The sequence below is a fragment of the Lupinus angustifolius genome, chromosome LG06, assembly GCF_001865875.1.
Source record: "Lupinus angustifolius cultivar Tanjil chromosome LG06, LupAngTanjil_v1.0, whole genome shotgun sequence".
Classification (NCBI taxonomy): Eukaryota; Viridiplantae; Streptophyta; class Magnoliopsida; order Fabales; family Fabaceae; genus Lupinus; species Lupinus angustifolius.
The window spans coordinates 4,888,576-4,909,265 of record NC_032014.1 but is presented as its reverse complement, the minus strand read 5'-3'; the positions used below and the strand labels follow the sequence as shown (position 1 = coordinate 4,909,265).

Below are 20,690 nucleotides of genomic sequence, written 5' to 3'. Positions count from 1 at the left end.
TATATAAAATCATCACGGTCTTGGCAGTTCTAAATTGCTAACTGTAGACATGCCTACCCGATAAACATCAACAAGGAGAAATATAGAACCCATATAAGAGGGAGAGGAAAAACACATAACTAATGAACCCATGCATTCATTACTCTTCAGTTTTTTTATCTGGACCTTCCCATTTACTCAAATGCAACAATGCTTTCTCGGCCTACAATAGTTAACCAACAAAATGGATCAAATTATCTGACTATATATGCTAAGGTCCATTAATAAACACAGATGAATTTTGCATTATAGAATTTTCTACTTACCTCTTTTTCCCAGTTACATCGAATGGTAACCCCGATTAGTATTAAAGTCTGAACTGCTGTTCCACCAAAAATTAGACCCGCCCAGATTCCCTGATGGATCGTTATCATTAACAATTAATGTAAGCAAAGCAAAATCAAATTGAAATTCAGAAAAAATCATAAAAAATGTTTCTCTTTAGCGGGTCTAAAACATCTCATTTTGGTCTGCACTTCTCTTATTAGTAAAACTCAAATGAATAGTTTCAGTTCATAATAAATATGAACCTAATTCTCTACATTACATGTTAATTTGTAATAATGTTAGTTACAACACCCACATTTGCAATTTCCAAGTAAGATAAGGTTAGTATCACATATTCACATCGATTCGTAAAGCTTATATGCCATGAATCAAATAAATATTGTGGATTTGGATTCAATGACATTTGGAAATTGTTGACATTCAACTAATATGAACATTCAATTACCCAATCTTAAATCAATTTCATAGACAATTCACCAATCATAAAATCACTAAATCCAAATCTGATCAATTAAATTGTAAGTTAATTGGAGTCATAAGGTGGTCTATTGGTGAAAAAGTACGTAATAACAAATGGAGTGCGGAAGGTTGTGGGTTCGAGTCCCACCATAAAAAAAATGGGAGTTATAAGGTAGTTAGATGGTAGGGTGAAGAAAGTTGAGGGTGGAGGCTCACCCATAACAAAATACTAACATACTAACAACTAACGATTTCCGATAAAAAAAATTGTAAGTTAATCTATTTCAAATAGCTAAATAGTCATAATCTTGAAAGTCATTTAAGAAGGCAAGTAAACAACATACCTGCACTTTTAGATCAAAAACGAAACCCAGCAAATACCCAAGGGGAACCCCAACACCATAGTAGGAACCCAAGTTTATATATGCCACATATTTCTGCCACCCTGATCCCACAGCCACCCCTGTAGATGAATAATTGAAGTATAAAACATGCAAATAGTTTAGTTTAGTATCCGTTATCAAATAAAAAATAACTAATAACCGGAAGGTGTTAGATTATAGCACCTGATAGGACAGGCTGAACACTGTTGAGAAGAACTGTGAAGCCTAAGAGGGGTGATAGCTTGTTTACCTCTTCAATAACAGCTTGGTTCGAAGAAAATATGTAAGCAAGTTTAGTTCGAAAGACCATGATCAATAGCCAGAAGAAAGAGCTTATTACAAATGATGTCCCCACTGCCACAATGGTAGCAAACTTGGCTCCTTTTCCATTCCCAGCTCCAAGCTCGTTTGCAACCCTTACTCTACACCATCAACCATTTTAAGTAAATGTCACATATAAAAATCTAGGGCTTCTTTTTAAATATCTACTATATATTTCTCTTTGGAATGAATGAACAACAAATAGTAAAAGAGAATAGGGAGAAGAGAGAATAACAAGGAATTTGGTAATGAGGTTAGAGAATAAAGATTTATGTTTGTGGCTATTGTTCTCATTGTTACCAAAATTTGGTATGAGATGGCTCTTAATTTCGTACCAAATTCGAGGTGGAGAAGTTCCATGGAACTTGCAATTTCATATTATAGCAAAGGAGAGTTAATGATGTGTTGCTTCCACAAAGTCTATCAAAGATGTTGCATAAGAATAAATCAGATAATATGCATCAATTTGATTGAGAAGAGTTGAAGGAAAAATCTCTCAGAGATATAGATGATGTGGTAAATCATATTATGATCCCAACAGAAATATACAAAACATTAGTTCATATTCAAGTCCCGTGAAAAATAATTTGCCGATTTGATTTTGAAAACTCGACATTGATTTGATTATGCTATTTTAGAAAAATATTAATGATTTACCACTTTCTAATTCTTTTAAATTTTTATGCAGAAGTGGACCTGTAAAACATCCAAACCAACCTAATCAACAATTAATTGGTTCGGAGAGATTCTTGAGATCAAAATGACATTATTATTTACTCAACCAAACCAATTTTGTTCTGATTCTAATTTTGGATGAATACCAGTGAAATCAACTCAGGTATAGCAATAGTTATTTTTCACACCCGTCTACCGTATGCATTTTGAGTTATCCCAAAATTAAAAGATTTTGATGCATAAATTAAGAATCATATATCCAAAAAAATTCATGCTTCAAAAAACCCAATTTTTTTTTTTGTTTCCCATAGGTATCCTCGTACTGGAGGCAATCCTATCCGAGCTGGGAACATCCACAGGTACGTGGGGCTAACTCTCCCAACGAGCATTTTTCCATCCACAAGACTCGAACCCGGATTGTGCTTAAGGAGAATCAAGCATGTAGCACTCAAAAATCCAATTGAGAAAAAGTCAAGATGGATTACCCAACTGCAGTAAGGAATGCCAGAGGAAACATCAACTCCCAAATATTTATGGTTGCACTGCCATATGAAACAAAGTAACAAGCAACATTATTAGTCACCATGAGAAGAAGAACTAAATTAATTTGAGTACAACAACTTAGAAAAGAAAAGTCCTTACGGAATATGTGCCGTGAATTAAAAGGTAAATTTATACTCCTAGTTACATTACATACTTACCATATGGTCACAGCCTCCATAGGAATCTTTGCGTTTTGTAGAAGTCCGGTCAACAACATGAGGATTTTATCATACCAAAACTCCAAGCTTTGAAAAAACCAACAGCACATGATGAAAACGTAATAGTAGAAAAAGAGCATAGAATAAAATTAGAGAAAATTACTATACTTAAATATCTTAAAGTGCCTGTTCAAAACTTATAAAACTAACTTAAAAACATATAATAATTTGTCTAAAATATATGAAGTTGCATATAAGAGAAAATCTATATATAGTGTGGTTGTTATGGAAGCAAAAGAAGTACCAGATCATGACCCCAGAAGCAGCAGAGAGTGTGGCAAACTCCCAAAGACCAGAGAAAGCTTTCAAGGAAAAACCACTCCAAGTTAAAGGGCAATTACCCCAAACAACATAACCAAAGTATCCAAATACCATAATCCACCAAGACACATTTCCAGCAGAAATAACACCAACCACTCCGAGCTGAAACTTGTACAGAACCAACCAGCTAAGGAACACATGCACAACAAGAGCCAAAAGTGACACCCAAGCAATAACCTTATTTTTGAGCTGGCTTTGCAAGAAAAAATGGAGAGGGAAAAAAAATGCAAAAGCAAAGTGAGTTGGTATGAGACACTTGGAAACCACCCCTGCAAGCTCAGCTATCTCTGGAGGCTGACCAAAGAAGATTAAGATAGGGGTTGCAAAGAGAAACCAAGGCAAAATTATCACACTAGTAATGAAAAGTATGACCCATGAACGCTGCATGTAAACACCTAACATGTAGTACTTCTTTCCACCAAAAGCTTGCCCACATAGTGTTTCTAAGGCACTTGACATACCCAACTGTTGAAACATACACTAATATAAGAGTTAATATCATACTATCATTATATCATATCCATTTTATATGTATTATTTTTATCTAATGATAAATGAGTTAACATATTAGTGATAATCATACGAAGATGTTTTCCAAAAAGAAAATGTAAAAATCAGTTGTGATATATCATTTTTTTGCATACTAAAGAATATTATGGAAATAATGCATAATATTTATACATTATTAACGTAAATATTTATATACAATCATTATATTAATTACTATTTATTTGAATTATTTTTTTTATAAAAAAATCAATAATTATTAGATTAAAAGTAAATAATATAATAATAATGTATCAAATTCATATATTGTCACACACGATAATCATATTTAGCCCATACAAAACTTACATTTTTATTTACAGCAATTATTTTACATTGTATATTGACAATTTCCTTTCTTGTTGTCTTCCTCTTTCTCTTCCAATAAAAAGGGGAAGCTATCAAGATTTTACGTACAAAGTATTGCAAAAAAGAATATCTCTGTTTACCCATAACAACTTTTGTAACGAGGGGATGGATTGTACAAGATGATTAAAACTATTGAGAAATTCTTCAAAAATAAGTTATTAACGTTTACTTCAATTTGTTAGAAGATTTTTCTAATATGACTCCCGGATAAAAATTGTTCATCTGGATTAACTACATATTAACTACAATGTTAATTGATTAATTGTGAATGTGATATGAGCCATGTATAATACTTCTTGATGAATCAAAATGTATAATAAAGAAAACTTAAAGAAAGAAGAATAAAAAACAAAGACTATTAATATTCTCATCAATGAGTGGAATGAATTGCATTTCACATTACAAAATTGATATAAAAATTAGGAGAATACCCATTTATATTCAACAACTAGAAAACAGAATCTGTTAATCAGACAATCAATTGACTCTTCTGATTAGTCGAATATCATACACAAACTAACTAAAAAAACTGAAATAACCACTCAGTTAATGAATTAACTACAATATTAATCATAGTTAATCCATTAACAATAATGTTAATCCATTAACTCTAACGATAACTAAGTAATACACATTTGTGACGATTATTTACATATTTATCACCACCATAATAATGATATAACAAAATAGTGTGTATTTGTTTGCATTTAAGACCAAATAAAATATAAAATAATTGAATAAAAAGGTAAAAGGAATAGTGAAAAGAATATACCATGAGACCCATGTCAAAGCCAAGAATGACATTGATAGCAGAAGAGGTAGCAGCCAACTCAAGGTCACCGAGGTGGCCAACAAAGGCTTGGGTAATAACAATCATAGTATAATTGGCAACACGGTTAAAAATTGAAGGACCTGCTATGTGCCAGAGCTTCTTTGATTCAGTCCAAATTTTTGCAGAGAGTCTATCATTTTCTTTTTCACCATCAATGTAATCGTCCAACAATGGAACATTTGCTTCCTGTAATGCTGAAGTCTCGTTGCTTGGCATTTTGGACATGACTAAATTCTTGGCATCGATCACATAGTCAAGATATGAACACTATCAATATATAAAAAAATTGATAGCTACTTCTAAATTTTATTTTGTGAACGAAATCAGTCCATTTCCATTTTGTACTCTCTACTCTCTAGTACGAGAATGCGAGATAAGAAAAATGTAATAAAAAATATAAATTTTTAGATTTGTTGGGTATTATGTGTTACAATTTGGTTTATTATTGGACTGTCTTATAGAAGATTTCAGCCCATTGTGAACATCACACGTTTAACTTAAGTTCAAGATAAAGATACTAGAATTAAAGAAATTAGTCAAATTACAACATTAATCAGTAGGAATGATAATAATGATGATAATGAAATAAGGGAAAATATTTTAAAGTTTACAATGTTAGCATTCTTGTTTTGCATAGTTAAACATATCCTGGGACACACTAAAAAAACTAAAAAGATTAGCTAAACCGTTTGTTAAGGTTGTTTGTGCAGTATTTATGCTAGTAACAAATGAAAGAAAAGTTAACAAAATAAAATTTTCAACTTAAATATTATAATTTTATTATTAACTATCACATGTGTATTTATTTTATCCAATAAATTTATTAAAATTAATTAATACTGACTTAATAAAATTTATATTGATATTGATTAAAAATTAAAAAGATGTAAACGTATTATTAATAATAATGATATATTTAATATTAAAGAGTTAATATCAATAAAATGTGAGTTGAAAACATAAATGGTAAAATAAGGCAAGACAAACCTACAGAATCTAATTATTAATTCTCTTTATAATAATACTAAATACTGATGTTTCACTAGTAGCAATTCACATTTTTTGTTCATTAAATTTAACATTAAAATTAAAAGAATCATAAATAAAATTTATACTTGCTAAATTTTAAAACATAAAATTTATGATAATTGATAATGATAATTTAATAATAGAGAGATAATAAAATTATAAGGTTGATGATTGCATAGGAGCAATAAAGAGGTAAGTAGAAAATATATTTATAAATTGTTTGAGCTATAATATTATATGAAATTTATTTGAAATATATATATATATATATATATATATATATTACATGTATTAATATATATATATATATATATATATATATATAAATAAATATAATAAATAGAAATGCAAAAATTAGAATATTTGAAAATGGTATGAGTGTAATTATCATTTTAAATATTAATTTTTTTCCTGAAGTGTTGTAAATGTTAAAGTTGTTAGTTGATTTTGCTTTGTTAGTTGGAATATTGTTTTCGTTAATCGATTAAGAGTTTAATTAATCGATTAACTAGTTAGTATATAAAGGGTGATTCATTTATTCCTTGTAATTTAATTCATTCATTTTCAGTAATGAGAAATATCAGTTCTTTAAGCTTTCTTTCTCATTCTCTTTTCTCATTTTTCTTGTTTCACCATGAAGACTCAAGTATGCCTCCTACCATTTTAACATGGTATCAGAGTGTAATCAATCTTTTATTAGCTTTCGCGTTTATGCTTATATGAAGAACTTTCATCTCAGCTTACTATAAAGAGCAAGAATGAAGAGTGTCTACCAGAGTTACAACAGACTCGTCACCATTTTCTTTGATCATCTAGAGTCATTGGTTGAGGCACCTGATGATTGTGCGGTTTCTATATCAAGCGTTCTTCCATTTCAAGATTCCCAAGAAAATTCATGCCAACAACTTTGTATGGACATTTGTGTTGTTTACTAATCAAATATGCATGTTCATTTCACTTCTTGCAAAGTGATAAAAGATTAGTGCATATCTTCTTCTCAAAAGTTTCTACCATCTTCTTGCTTTCAATTTTGTAACAAGTAACAACACTCAGAAGCAAAGAAGGGTGAGAAAAGTTTCATTGGAAATTATGTTTATCAATCAGGTAATGTTGGTATATGAATATTATCAATAAATATGCAAGTTCCTCTTTGAGATCTTTCCGAGTTCTTGAGATTCTTGATCACTTCACATCCTTTTCTTCTTATTCTTCATCAATTACCCCAAATTATTTTTTTTCTTTATTACTCTTAGTTTATTTACTTCTCTCTCATTAAACACGCAACATTAATGTGTAATTTTTCCTCATTAAAGCAACATATAAGGATCAAGATTAAGGTCTATCTCATTTCTTTCTTTTTTTCATCCGTTATGATTGGTTTGCTTCTGTCAAAAAGATGGTTAAACGTTGGATGAAATTGTTTTTTCAAATGGTGGTTAAGCGTCAGTATTGCTTCACGTTCAGATTTCAAGATTGGGAGACGAATATTCGCTCACCAGCAAGAGTGGTATTAGAGTATGTGTGGTATTTACACAATCATTTCAAGATTAGAATGCTTGAGACATTCCAGCTTGAGAGGATGTTAAAGTTGTTAGTTGATTTCGGTTTGTTAGTTGTAATATTGTTTTCGTTAATCGATTAAGAGTTTAATGAATCGATTAACTAGTTAGTATATAAAGGGTGATTCCCTTATTCCTTGTAATTCAATTAATTCATTTTCAGTAATGAGAAATATCAATTCTTTAAGTTTTATTTCTCATTCTCATCTTTCTTGTTTCATTAACAAGATTCAAGCATGTCTCATACTATTTTAACAGTAAATAAAAGGAAAATTCAATAAATAAAAAAAGATGAATCCTTCTAGATGTAAGATTTTCCCATATTGATAAACATATATGTAATAAAAGGTGACAAGGATAATAAATGTAAAAGATAAATCTCACTAAAAATGGAAACAGTTTGAATAATAATAATTAAATAAATGTAAAAGATAATAAATCAATATATTTGATTTCTTAATTTAAATTTGAAAGATTTCACGCTTTATTCTAGACAGAATGGAAGGGTGGAAGTTTTATTCTACTCCAAATGGGATCCTTCAAAATATTCTTATGAGTAATGAATTAATCGTTTTCAATGTATATTATTTTTTTCAATAAATATTGTTATTAGAAATTGAATACTTGACCTTTTGGTATCTTGATAATGTGAATCTGAGTTGAGATAGATGTAATATAAATATCTGATTGAGCATAAATATATATATTAAACTGTTAATCATAATAATATTTGGAATTAAATCCAAATGGATTTTGGGCAATAGTCCAGAACTAATTTTGAGCATAATAATGTAAGAAAGACGCTAGTAAGAGGATCTTTACTAACTTATAAGAGGATCTTCGATAAATATTATTGAAATATGTTGTTTGAATATAAATAATAATGTATATTATATGAAGTTATTACTTTTTAATAGTAAAAAAATTTTATTAGTTAGTTAGTTGAGATGTTAGAGAAATTAGTTTTTTCTTCCTTTTAGATTTCATTGTAACTACAAAATTCAATTCATTCATTCAATAATTCAAATCCATTATTCATTGTTATTTCATTTCTAATAAATATGAATTCATTATTACTTTCTTTTTCTTAGAAGAAGTCATTATTATATTTCTATATAGAGAAAAGATAAATGCAGGAACTATTTAAAAAAAATTTATATTATTATTATTGTATAATTCATTATTCATATTTAATTATTATTAATTTTTATTTGAAAGTAATACAAATAAATAGTGGATATTGCATTATATTTGTATTAATCTTTAAATTGAAAGTAAAAAAAGCCAATATTATTCTATATATTGGTGTGGATTATTGGTCATTCTAGTATTATACTTACAGCATACATGCTGTATCTTTGCAACATTCTATATATTGATGTGGAATAATTATATACACAAAATGATAGATGGTTAATATCTTACACAAATTGGTCCACCATAGATGGTTAATATCTTACACAAATGATCATTTTATTAATGCAAAATACAGTAGCAATAAATGAATTTGGTAAAAAATGTAAAGCACATACTCTCCAATCATTTTCTTTCTATATTTAGGAAAAATAATCAATGAAGTTGACAAACATTTTATTTTAAATGAAAATATTTTTATCAATATAAAATTTTATTATTTTTTGTTAATTTATACAATTATCAATATTAATATAATTGAAGAAGGTAAAATTGTTTGAATTATGATTTGGAGGTTGTGAATTTAAATTTTGAATACAACATCTTTACTTGTAAAGACAATGTGATATAATTTATCACATTAGATTCCGTTAGGCTCAAGCCTGGTTCTTTTTAAACATTTTAAGAAAACAATCAATATTTCATTATATTTGAAAGTTATAGATAAAATAATGAGAAAAAAACTTTTTGAAAGAGGATATATGAAAAATAATAGGAAGTAAATAAGATATGTTATATCTTAAAACAGTACAAAAAAATAAAAATTTCAACAAAACTTCTATTAGACATATTCATCTTAATTGTTTTTTTATCAACAGAAGAACTGAAAACATATCATTTAATTAATTGTTATAAAATTTTAAATTTATCAATACTACTAGTTTTGACAACTCATCGAAGCTCTCAGTATCTTTCTTTTTCACATTAATATCTATTTGTTCTATATAAATGACTAGTTGGAAAAGGGGTTACAAACCCAGTAAGCAACTAAGCCCAAACGCTAATATGAGGCTAGGCCCATTCTTGAGTTGAATACTTTATCCTTGCCACATCAACAAGGGTGGCCATTAACTATAAAATAATTATTGTAATATCTATGTATTTTGTATAAAAATTTATACATGACTAATATAATATTCATCATTTATTTATATTACTTTTTTTGAAAAGGCAATAATGATAAAATATGAATTACGATAATACAATAACAATAATAAAACTTATACACTATAAATAGATATATTTTTTCCTCAAAAATAATTATGTTCTTAAAATCATATCTTAACAAGATCAAGGAATTTCATCCTTACTATTGAGGAATCATTACAACATTTCACAATCTATAAGTATCAACATCTTGATTCTAAATGCATTGTTTAATTTTGCATCATGCTCACACTTTCATACACACAACCCTAATTATGCTTTTCCCTCCCCTCCCCATATCATTTATGCTTTTTTGGTTGTGAAGAAAGTGAGAAGAAAGATAATAAAGAGAAGGAAATAGATAAAAAGATGTGAGAAATCAAGTATATTTTTATATTGTTTGGTATGAGTAAAATGAAAAAGAAATAGAAGAGAAAGAGAGAGAAAAAAATATTATATTTGAAGATACAAAAGTACTCTTATAATAAAAAGAATGGAACACTAATATCATATCATATTATTATATTTGTCATTTCATATTATCCATCAACTTTCACTAGTTTTCTCATCATCTTTGGTAAAAGATGATTTTGTGTGAGTCCCACATGCTTTTTAGTCTCTCCACAATTTCTTTCTTTCTTCTCAACTTAATGAGAGAAAAATCTATTTTCTCTTGCACCTTCTCTTCTTCCAACATATTTCCAGTACCCAACTAAATGAAGGCTTATGAAGTTTACTTACACTCTACCTATGGTAATGGTCCTTTTTTTAAGTCGTTTATTCTACAAGTGACTTTAAATCTTGTTAAAAGTTTGTCGTGTCAGCCAGTTGCTAGAGCTACAACATATAAACCACACGCACATAAGTTTAAATCATAGGAACTGCATGATTCTTATATTTCTTATTTTCCTCCAAAACTTTGCTTATAAAAAATCTATTTTCCACTAATAAACTAAAGATATTGATCATTGGTCTAGACATTCCCTAACCCATATTCCGTACCCATTTTTTCCATCAAAGAACAATTATACATACAAAATGTTTGCCTTCATCCTTACTTTCTACATGTACTTGCTAATGTAGCATAACTGGTGTTGAGGAGGAAAAGAGAGAGAATAAAATTATGGGAGAATTAGGAACTAGGAAAGGTGAGATATGAGGAAATGAAAATGTGCAAACGATATTACCCTTAACCGCCGGAGGTTAAGACAACTTTTTTGCCTAATAAAAAAAGTATAATTGATTATTTCATCATTCAAGGAAGTGAGGAGCAAAGTTTATTTTTCAACTACCCCTCCTCCTCTATCTTTAGAGAAACACTAGACTAGATCACTTCTTGTTTTGTTTCAGCCCACTTTGTTAAATGCAACCTTGCTTTCTCAGCCTGCAATTTTTTATCAACAAAATAGAATGAAATAAGATTAAGCTATCCAAATGAGTGCCAAAACCAAAAACAACTCATTACGTGGGATTGACATTTAGATCAAACAAAACCAATGACACTAGTTACCTCATTTTCCCAGTCGCACCGAATGGTAATCCAGGCCAGTATCAAAGTCTGAGTTGCTGTTCCACCAAAAATCATCCCCGCCCATATTCCCTGATTGTTCAATTTCGTTTGCAATTAATATAAGAACTACATGTTAATGCATATGATATTCACATCTACAAACAAATAGTGGTGAAAAGCCCTGCTAAATACATGATGACTAAAATGTCAAATGTTTGATTTGCTTGAACGACAATTTTTGAGAAGGATAATCACGTCCGATAGAGATTATTTCCTTAGCTATAAGATAGGGAATACGTAACAACAAAAAATGAAATTCACATTTATCCAAATAACAGCACTAATTGTTAGAGAGAGAAAAATAAAACATACCATGACTCCTTGATTAAAGACCCAGCCCATCAAAAATCCAAGAGGCACCCCAATAACATAGTAGCAACCCAAATTTATGTATGCAACATATGATTGCCACCCTGATCCCACAGCCACCCCTGTTGAAACCATCACATTAAGAGTGAAAGTTATATTATAAATATCATATGAGTTTTGAGTATGTATGCTGCCATTTCAGATCAAACATTTGAAAACTCAAATAAGGGCAAGTGGTAAGGAGATACCTGACAGAACTGGCTGAACACTGTTGAGAAGAATAGTGAAGGCCAAAAGAAGAGAAAGCTTGTTTACTTCATCAAGGACAGGTTTGCTAGTAGAGAATATGTAGCCGAATTTATCATGGAATATCATAATCAAAATCCAGAAGAAGAGTCCTATTATAATTGATGTCAACACTGATACTATAGTAGCAAACTTCGCTCCTTTTCCATTCCCAGATCCAAGCTCGTTAGCAACCCTCACTCTGCACATTGCATAGTAACTTAAGTACAATGTTACTATATGCATTTTTATTTCTACCTTTGAGTTCTTAATAAATAATAGAAATTGAAATGTAGTTTATTAGTTATGTTATGTGTAAACAATTGTTTTGTAAGCATTTTGACAAAATGAAGAGAAGACACTGCAGTAGGTTCATTTAACTCACAGTTAACTTTCCATAACTTCAAAAACAATTATTAGAAGGACAAAAAAATATATGTACCGATAGTGTATGGGATTTATACACTATCATTGTATCATCCATCATTGATATTTAATTATGATTGACTTTTCAAAAAGATAATTCAAATGAATGGTAGAATATGGAGTGCATGTATATAAATATTTACACTATAAATATATAAATTTTACACTCTTATAAAAAACGTGGTAAATTATGTAATGTAAGTAGAGTACATTACACTGACACCCCCTGAGTTTTAACGAAATTACATAAACTATCTTTCATTTTTTTACACCTACACAAATCGCCTTATTTTTTATACTTTCATTACACTGACCACTCATGCATGAGAAATAAGTGTAATCTTTTAAAGAAAAAATGTGATAAATGCAATTAAGTTAAACAAAACATGATATATTATGGAGACAAGTTTAAATAATATACAAATCAATGTATTTTTATTATTTTTTGTTACAGAATGCATCAAAAATTCTAAAGATATATTGTTTAAATCACTTTTGTAATATATCATAACAAACCAAAAATAATAAAGATACATTGATTTGTATATTATTTACTTGTGTCCATAATATATCATGTTTTGTTTAACTTAATTGCATTTATCACATTTTTTGATTAAGATATTACACTTATTTCTCATGTAGGAGTGGTCAATGTAATGAAAGTTTAAAAAATAGAGGGGTTTGTGTAGGTGTAAAAAAGTGAAGGATGGTTCGTATAATTTCACTAAAACTCAAGGGATGTCAGTATAATTTACTATGGTACTAAGAGACTTGTAAATCAATGTTTAGGTGAAGTTAGTCTATGTTGATGTTTGACTGGCACACAAAAATTATAGTTTGGACCTTGGAAAGTGCAAAATTGAACTTTCATTCCGACATGGATACAAATGGGCCTCACATTCTGAAATAAAGTTTCAGTTTCCATAGCCCACTAGGTACAAATTTTTTTTTTGCACTATTAAGTGTATTCTCTCACATTTTGAATAAAGAATTAATCTATTTCTTTTGGGTGTGTGAGTATCTCTTCCAATAAGTATCGTTCTCAGAAATTAAATCTTTGACTTCTTCATCATATTGAGATCTAGTAAAACCTTATATCATTATACTAACATCTTGTTAGTGTTAGTTACAAATGTAGCATTACTCTAAAATTAATTGACCATGGTCTTGATTTCTTTTGGTAAAAAAGAGGAACAACAGTCTAATAATTGCATAGCGTTTTCTATTAAGTTTTGGCTTTGTTAAATGCATCCACTCTGGAGTACCAAATAATAAAAATGAATGACAAGATGGAAACAACTCAATGACTAGGATGATCATGAAATAAATATTATTAGATTAGATTCATTGAACATGAGACCACAACAGTTGTTATCATAGGTGAGCTGAGTCAAATTTGGCTCAAGTCAAACATAGCTCAATGAATATTTGCTTCACTCAAGCGTGAGCTCATAAGTGAATTGTGTTTTGAGTAGTTATAATCTAACTTGGGTCATTGCTAGTCCTAGTTTTTTAGCAATCATCACTTAACATAGAAAGGGGTCCCCACCTCACCTAGAAGGGACGAGGATCACCTGTACCCATTAGTATCCCCAATGGTGTACCAAACCAATCAACATGAGTTATTTTATTGGAAATTGTTTTTATAAAAAACATAAATTAATATTTTATATTATTCTAGGAAATATGATTAGTTAGGAACAGGGAGACATGGTTTTTTTTTGGACAGAGGATTCTCGTATACCTAGAAGAGCCGTATCAAATTATTATATCATTTCTTAAGAGAAGGAAGATATGAAAACTCGTAGGAACACAAATTGATAGAATTTTTGTCGGGTTACGTAAAGACGAGGCGGCAACCATAGTCCCTCACGACCAATCCAGAGTCTTCAAAATTTATGACTAACCATTCATAACCATGTCTTTAGCTGTAACACAAACAGTAGCTCCATATACACAGTTTGGCTTTACTAGGTTGTAATTGTTTTCTATGCCTACCACACATATTTTTCTTAGTTATACAAATGAATAATCACTGAATAAAATAATTGATTTACAAATTCATTATTATATTGATTCCGTGGTTAATGTTGATTATGCAGAAAAGACATCTCGTGACCAGTGTTTATTTGTACCCCATCATAATATCCAAAATTGTCAGTCACCACCGCAATTTAGTTTACATTATAATTTTTGTTGTGTTATGTCATGTAAATCCATCCAATAAAGTATGAACTAGTATGCGGTTTGTTTTAAACATCTTCTATCAGCCTATCTCAGCTCACTGCGACCCACGTTAGGCTAGCCCCTCTATTATTGGACTGTGCACAAAAATCGATACCATAAAAAGAAAAAGTATGAAAGAGGGAACGGTATGTTAGAAAAATGTACTTACCCAGTTGCTGCAAAGAATGCCAGGGGAATCATCATTTCCAAACCATTTATGGTCATACTGCCAAACAATTTGCATCCATCAGCACATAATAAAAATTAATAAAACCACACCCACATTTTTTTTATAAGTAAAACCACACCCATATATTGCAACCCAAATTAAAGTCGTGGGTAATTGCCCCAACACAATTTAAATTTAATGGAGGGAAGTTATTTTGATTTGGTTTGAGTTCCAACTTTTTTAGATTTTTAATTAATAGTAGGTTGAGATCTTGGTTGGTATAAGTAATTTTGACCAAAAAAACAATTTATATAATAAATGTGGAATTATAGATTTATCATGCATATGACTTATTATGGATGGCAAACATATTTGTCTGGTAGGTAATCACAAAAATAATTTATAGTAAAGACAAGTATTATGGGTGGTAATCCTTTTTCAGTCCTGCTTCATTGGGTATCAGATTTGGGTAAGCAAAAATCTGACTTTGGTCCACCATTGGTGACATTATCACACACCGAACAAAATCCCAAAAAGTGCTAAAAGGTGTTTTATTATACGTATATGATTCATTACCATATAGATAAAGCATCCACGGCAATCTCTGCATTAGGTAGATTTCCAGTCATCAGTATGAGAATTCTGTAATACCAATTCTCCAAGCTGTAGATACAAAGATTACAAAATCGCATGAATAATATATACTGAGGAATATACATAGGATTTCTAAGAAGAAAGGGAGACAGAAAAACGTGGACGACTAACTACTAAACCAAAAAAACTAGGCAACAACTAACACTCTTTTAAGGCCCTTCCTAACATAAATTAAAGTTTTTTTGGTTAGAAAATGGACAATTCACATATGTTGTAACAAATTTCATATGCTCTCAGCCAGTGGGTGGAAATGTTGAGATGTGACACAAAACAATTTCAAATTTCATATATTTTTAATATTTTTGAATTAAATAAACTTAAAAATTACAAATTCCTACTTTTTCCTGACATTCCAATAGTATATGTGATCAAAATCTCTATTAGTTGTAATATCTAAAAGAAAGGAGAGGATATAGATTCAACTACTCATTTGGTCACAAAAACTACGATATTGATAGCATATCAGAAATAAGATTAACAGGAATTAATACCAGAGCATGACTCCAGAAGAAGCAGAGAGCTTAACAAACTCCCAGAGACCAGAAAATGCTTCCATAGAGTAACCAGTCCATGTGTTTGGGCAACCACCTCGAGTTGCGTAAGCATAAAGTCCCAAAGTCAAAGCCCACCAAGAGAAATTTGTGGTGGCAGAAGCGCCAATAACACCAAACTGCAACTTGAACACAAACAACCAACTAACAAAGATATGCACCAAAAGTGCTAGCAGAGACACCCAAGCAATTACTGCAGTTTTGAGCTGACTCTGCAAGAACCTTTGCAGAGGGAATTGAAATGCAAAAGAGAAGTGAAGTGGTATCAACCATATTGCTACATTACCAGATAGCTCTGCTAACTCATCAGGTTGTCCTAAAACCTTCAAAGCTGGTGAGGCAAAGAGGTAGATAGGCAATAGAAGAACACAACAAATGGATAGAACAATCCATGAACGCTGCATGTAAACCCCTAACATGTAGTACTTCTTGGCACCAAAAGCTTGTCCACATAGTGTTTCTAAGGCACTTGCCATGCCTAACTGATCAAACAAAAACCATAAAACATTAGACATAAAAGCTCCAACTGGGTGTTAAATTATTCTTTATAATTCACTAAATCACCATGCCCATATAGAAAATTAAACTTTAATTAACCAAAGCACTGAGTTATAAAGGAATAGTACTATATATACATACCAAGAGGCCAAAGTCGAAGCCAACAATAACGTTGTTGGCAATGGAGATAGCAGCAAGTTCAAGGTCACCAAGGTGGCCAGCGAAGGATTGTGTGATGACTAACATGGAATAGGAAGCTATACGGCTAAAAATTGCAGGACCAACTATGTGCCACAACTTCTTTGATTCAATCCAAACCTTTCTTTTCAGATCTTGATCATGTTCTTCTTCCTCTATTATAGGGTGTTTGGCTAAAGTTTGATCTTCCAACAATGGAACTTTCGCTTCTACTAAAGGTGAAGCATCGTTGCTCGGCATTTCTGACTCACCTAGCTATTAGACTGGAGAAATGTACCTTGAATCTTTAACGGAGATGAGGCATGTGGCTAGAAATATATATAGATATTCTGTATCTGAGTTATTTTATTGTTCAAAATAAATTAGTATATAATTAGTTTTTTATAGAATAAATAACAAAAAAAATTAAACATAATTTATTACTTTTTTAAATCTTTAATTAAACTATCAAATCAGCCTATGTATTAATCATTACCAACCAAATGTTGGTCAAGTGGTGTAATGCTCCACTAGATCTTCAAGGTTAAAAGAAGTTTAATTTTTATAAGTGACACTTGTTAGAGGGAATAACCATGAATTCCAAAAGGGATTAATTTCTTACCGAAAAAGGTGAGAAAATACAATTGGTAAGACGAATTTTTTTTATTAAATCATTGACTTGTTAAAAAATTATCAATAATAATTAATTCCATGACGAAATAAAAAATATTGAGATATTATTATTTTACAATTTAATAAATGTAAGACTCAGATTGCAACTAAGAGAGAAGTGAATTAACAGACTTAAAATAATGGTCACTTTTTCTGTAAAATCAAGAGTTAAAGTGCAGCGGAAAATAGATGCTGAAAATTAACAAGTAAAATCAAAGAGATAAAGGAAAAGAGAATACACAAGTATTTTTATATTGGTTCACCTTCTTGTCCACCGAAAGCTACGTCCAGTACTTTTGCAGCACAAGAGATTTTTCAACTAAAGATTATGAGTTGCAATTACAATATCTCACCTCATGATCTTATGTACTTTACACACTCCTTAATCCTTATTCACCTTTGGAAAACACATTTCCAAGTGATTCTAATCCTCTTTCTTATTACATCCCGTGAAAGAAAGTATTCTGCAATAATAATGAAGAATGTTCAACAATGGCGAAATTGCCTTTAAAAGTATTTAAAATGAAGTAACTTGCAATTCAATCAACTCTTTGTATACTTAGTAATAATGTTTTTTATATGTTTGTAAACTTGAAACACTTTCACTTTAAGCAACTTCGGAAAAATCAATTTTGAAAGTTTAAGAACTTGTTGCCAAAAGTATAGAAAATAATTTTAGAATATGTGTAAGAGCTTTTGAAATTTGTATGAGAGTTGTATATATGTTGTGCATAGTAATTGTGAGTTTTAATGCATTTATATAGGCTTTCCAATCAGCTAAAATGTCTATTTGAAAGAGTATGAATTGATTGGAATGAAACCATGTTTTTTGGGTTGAAACTCATTCACTTTGAATTTGAAAATTTGATACAACATCTCTCAGTAATCAATTATAACATTGGGTAATCGATTACTCAAATGTTATGTCTACTGATCATTTATTTTCAAATTTGAGTATTCAATTACGACAAATTGAGTAATCGGTTACTCAACTTTAATAACACTGATAATCTGTTACTCAAAGACGCTAATGAATTACTCTCATCAGTTTTAAGTTGGATAACTCTTTTCTCACTTTGAGTATTTCAAAGTGTTTCAATTTTCTTTTAAAAATAGATTGAGCATTACTATTATTGTATAATCAAGAATATATGATAGAAATACATATTTAGACTTAGACTAAAAGTCTTGAATATCTTGAAGCTTAAATCTTCATTGTCTTCATAAGTATTCTTCATTTTCTTCTTTTTGGTGATGTTGGTGTCTTCATCAAAACCGTGTCAATGTTAGGAGCAAAGATCTTCTTCACAATCTCCACCTTTTGATGATGATAAATCAATATCTTCTTAACAATGTAGTTTTCTGAGCTGCATACTTTGTGATATTCTTGAATTGTATTGAGTATGCTCCCTCTGTATTGTATACTTCCCCTTTCATTTGGAGATATGTGTGTGAAATGTTTTAAACAGAAAATACAATCTCTCAACTTTTCTCCCCCTTTTGACTTCATCAAAAAGCAGAAAAGTCAAGAGTGCAGCACAATATATATATATATAGCATACATGCAATAGGATATATATAACATATAATAATATGGATATCTAGATATAAAGGAATTTGAGCAATATCATAAAAGTAAAAAGATGTTCAAGTATTAACAAGGCAAACAACAATACAAACAATATAATAAAAAAAATTCCGAAACTAGGAGAAATTAACATTACAACCAAAAAATCCTAACAACAGATAAAGTCTAAGACTCATGCTCAAAGTTGTCTTCATCAACGTCCATGTTACTCAGCTTAGAAGAGAGACGATGAAGTTCAAAATGGATTTCTTGATTCTGAGTATCAAAAGCATCCATTCGGTTAGTGATGTAGTCTCGAAGAGAAATCAAGTCATCCATAATCATCTAATTTGAATGCATGATAGTAGATGAGGAAGATTGAGTATCAAACTCTTAAGGTTGAAGTTCAGAAGGATTAGTAGGGGCATGTTCTAGTTCAGGAGCAGGAGGTCTATCTTTCTTATGCTTGTAGGTCTGTCATGAAGATCAAATGTGAAGCTCATTTTGTGGATTACATCCACATCAATATGACTTTCACGAGGGTTAAGCGGGACCTTAGTTTCTCTAACAGTAGAAACATCGAAATGCTCAACGATTTTTGTTATGAAGATTGCATATAGCAAAAGACTTTTGTGTTCCTCTTATAGACCATATTCGTCTCATTATCATCAGAATCCAATTAATTTTCAGACTAAATTTCATAGCATACATCAATTGGAGTTCTATGTCACTCATTTGAGAGTGGTTTAAAATTTTTGGTAATATGACATAGCTGAGAAAATAATGAAGCAAACGGTCTTCCAGTTTGATATGTTCAGCAGATATGATATCTTTATTTTTAGCAGTTTCACCCTAGCTTTGTTGCTTAAGCGTTTCTATTTTCTATTTGGTTATTATACACAAATAATAATAAAAATCTTTTCGATCATAATTTTCCCTTTCATATACAATGCTAAAACCTGTCATGCTCCCATGATAGGGTATGTTATTAGCACATCATTTATAATAATTTTCATCTAAATAATAAATTATTTGGATTAATTTATATTTATGTTTTTTTAATTCTTTATCATCCTGAATTTCAACAAACTTGAACAAAGTTTGATCATTAAAGTCTTAAGTATCTAAAAGTATTATTGAGAAGTACTCCCACTTATGGTTTTATCATATCTTGAATGTGTTGAACCAGACTGTGACCGGAGAGCTCCAATCACCAGAGAGTTTCATTGTTACATGGATATGGGAAGAGTGAAGAGTCACAAGTGAGACACTACATCTTGAACCAAAACCTTAAAGCCTCAGTTTCATGGGTCTTTCCTTCTTATAAACTTTTTCACTCCTCCCCGCATATCCAATGTTGGGTTTATTCAAGTGTAAAGTCTCACATTGGATATGCGGGGAGGAGTGAAAGAGTTTATAAGAAAGAAAGGCCCATGAAATAATGCCTTAAGGTTTTGGTTCAAGACATGGTGTCTCACTTGTGATTCTTCTCATATCATGTAAAATAATGATTAATCTCCTCCTATGTGAGGTGAATAGTCTAAGAAAACATTTATCTATCAAATCTAGTGATTAACTAAAAAATAGTTTTCTTTTTTGTCTGAATATGTTATATGTTATGTTCATCTAGCTTAGTTTAGAAAGAAAAAGGCTTTCTGTCACTC

The 20,690-nt window shown here is 30.3% G+C and overlaps 2 protein-coding genes across 2 annotated transcripts; both read right to left on the bottom strand.

Annotated features, from left to right (window-relative positions):
• LOC109349164 (protein DETOXIFICATION 27-like) lies at nucleotides 1-5,264 on the bottom strand. The gene is made up of 8 exons (XM_019589869.1): nucleotides 4,935-5,264; nucleotides 3,171-3,712; nucleotides 2,867-2,953; nucleotides 2,651-2,707; nucleotides 1,353-1,591; nucleotides 1,131-1,249; nucleotides 306-395; nucleotides 1-202 (listed from the first exon to the last, which is right to left on the bottom strand). The coding sequence occupies exons 1-8, from the start codon at nucleotides 5,217-5,219 to the stop codon at nucleotides 140-142; spliced, it is 1,482 nt and encodes a 493-aa protein (XP_019445414.1). The 5' UTR covers nucleotides 5,220-5,264; the 3' UTR covers nucleotides 1-139.
• Nucleotides 11,232-17,118, bottom strand: LOC109349162 (protein DETOXIFICATION 27). The gene is made up of 8 exons (XM_019589867.1): nucleotides 16,752-17,118; nucleotides 16,053-16,594; nucleotides 15,484-15,570; nucleotides 14,908-14,964; nucleotides 12,050-12,288; nucleotides 11,805-11,923; nucleotides 11,433-11,522; nucleotides 11,232-11,306 (listed from the first exon to the last, which is right to left on the bottom strand). Exons 1-8 carry the CDS (start codon nucleotides 17,046-17,048, stop codon nucleotides 11,247-11,249), a joined length of 1,491 nt encoding a protein of 496 aa, XP_019445412.1. The 5' UTR covers nucleotides 17,049-17,118; the 3' UTR covers nucleotides 11,232-11,246.

What these genes read in the sequence shown, in the direction of transcription:
- LOC109349162 (XM_019589867.1), bottom strand. Translation starts at nt 17,048, where the DNA reads ATGCCGAGCAACGATGCTTCACCTTTAGTAGAAGCGAAAGTTCCATTG. An exon ending in GCATTCTTTGCAGCAACTGG is followed by an intron (nt 12,289 to 14,907) that starts GTAAGTACATTT and finishes TGCAATGTGCAG; the next exon opens with AGTGAGGGTTGCTAACGAGC. An exon ending in GGTGCGACTGGGAAAATGAG is followed by an intron (nt 11,307 to 11,432) that starts GTAACTAGTGTC and finishes AAAAAATTGCAG; the next exon opens with GCTGAGAAAGCAAGGTTGCA.
- LOC109349164 (XM_019589869.1), bottom strand. Translation starts at nt 5,219, where the DNA reads ATGTCCAAAATGCCAAGCAACGAGACTTCAGCATTACAGGAAGCAAAT. An exon ending in GCTTCTGGGGTCATGATCTG is followed by an intron (nt 2,954 to 3,170) that starts GTACTTCTTTTG and finishes GTTTTTTCAAAG; the next exon opens with CTTGGAGTTTTGGTATGATA. An exon ending in GCATTCCTTACTGCAGTTGG is followed by an intron (nt 1,592 to 2,650) that starts GTAATCCATCTT and finishes TTGATGGTGTAG; the next exon opens with AGTAAGGGTTGCAAACGAGC.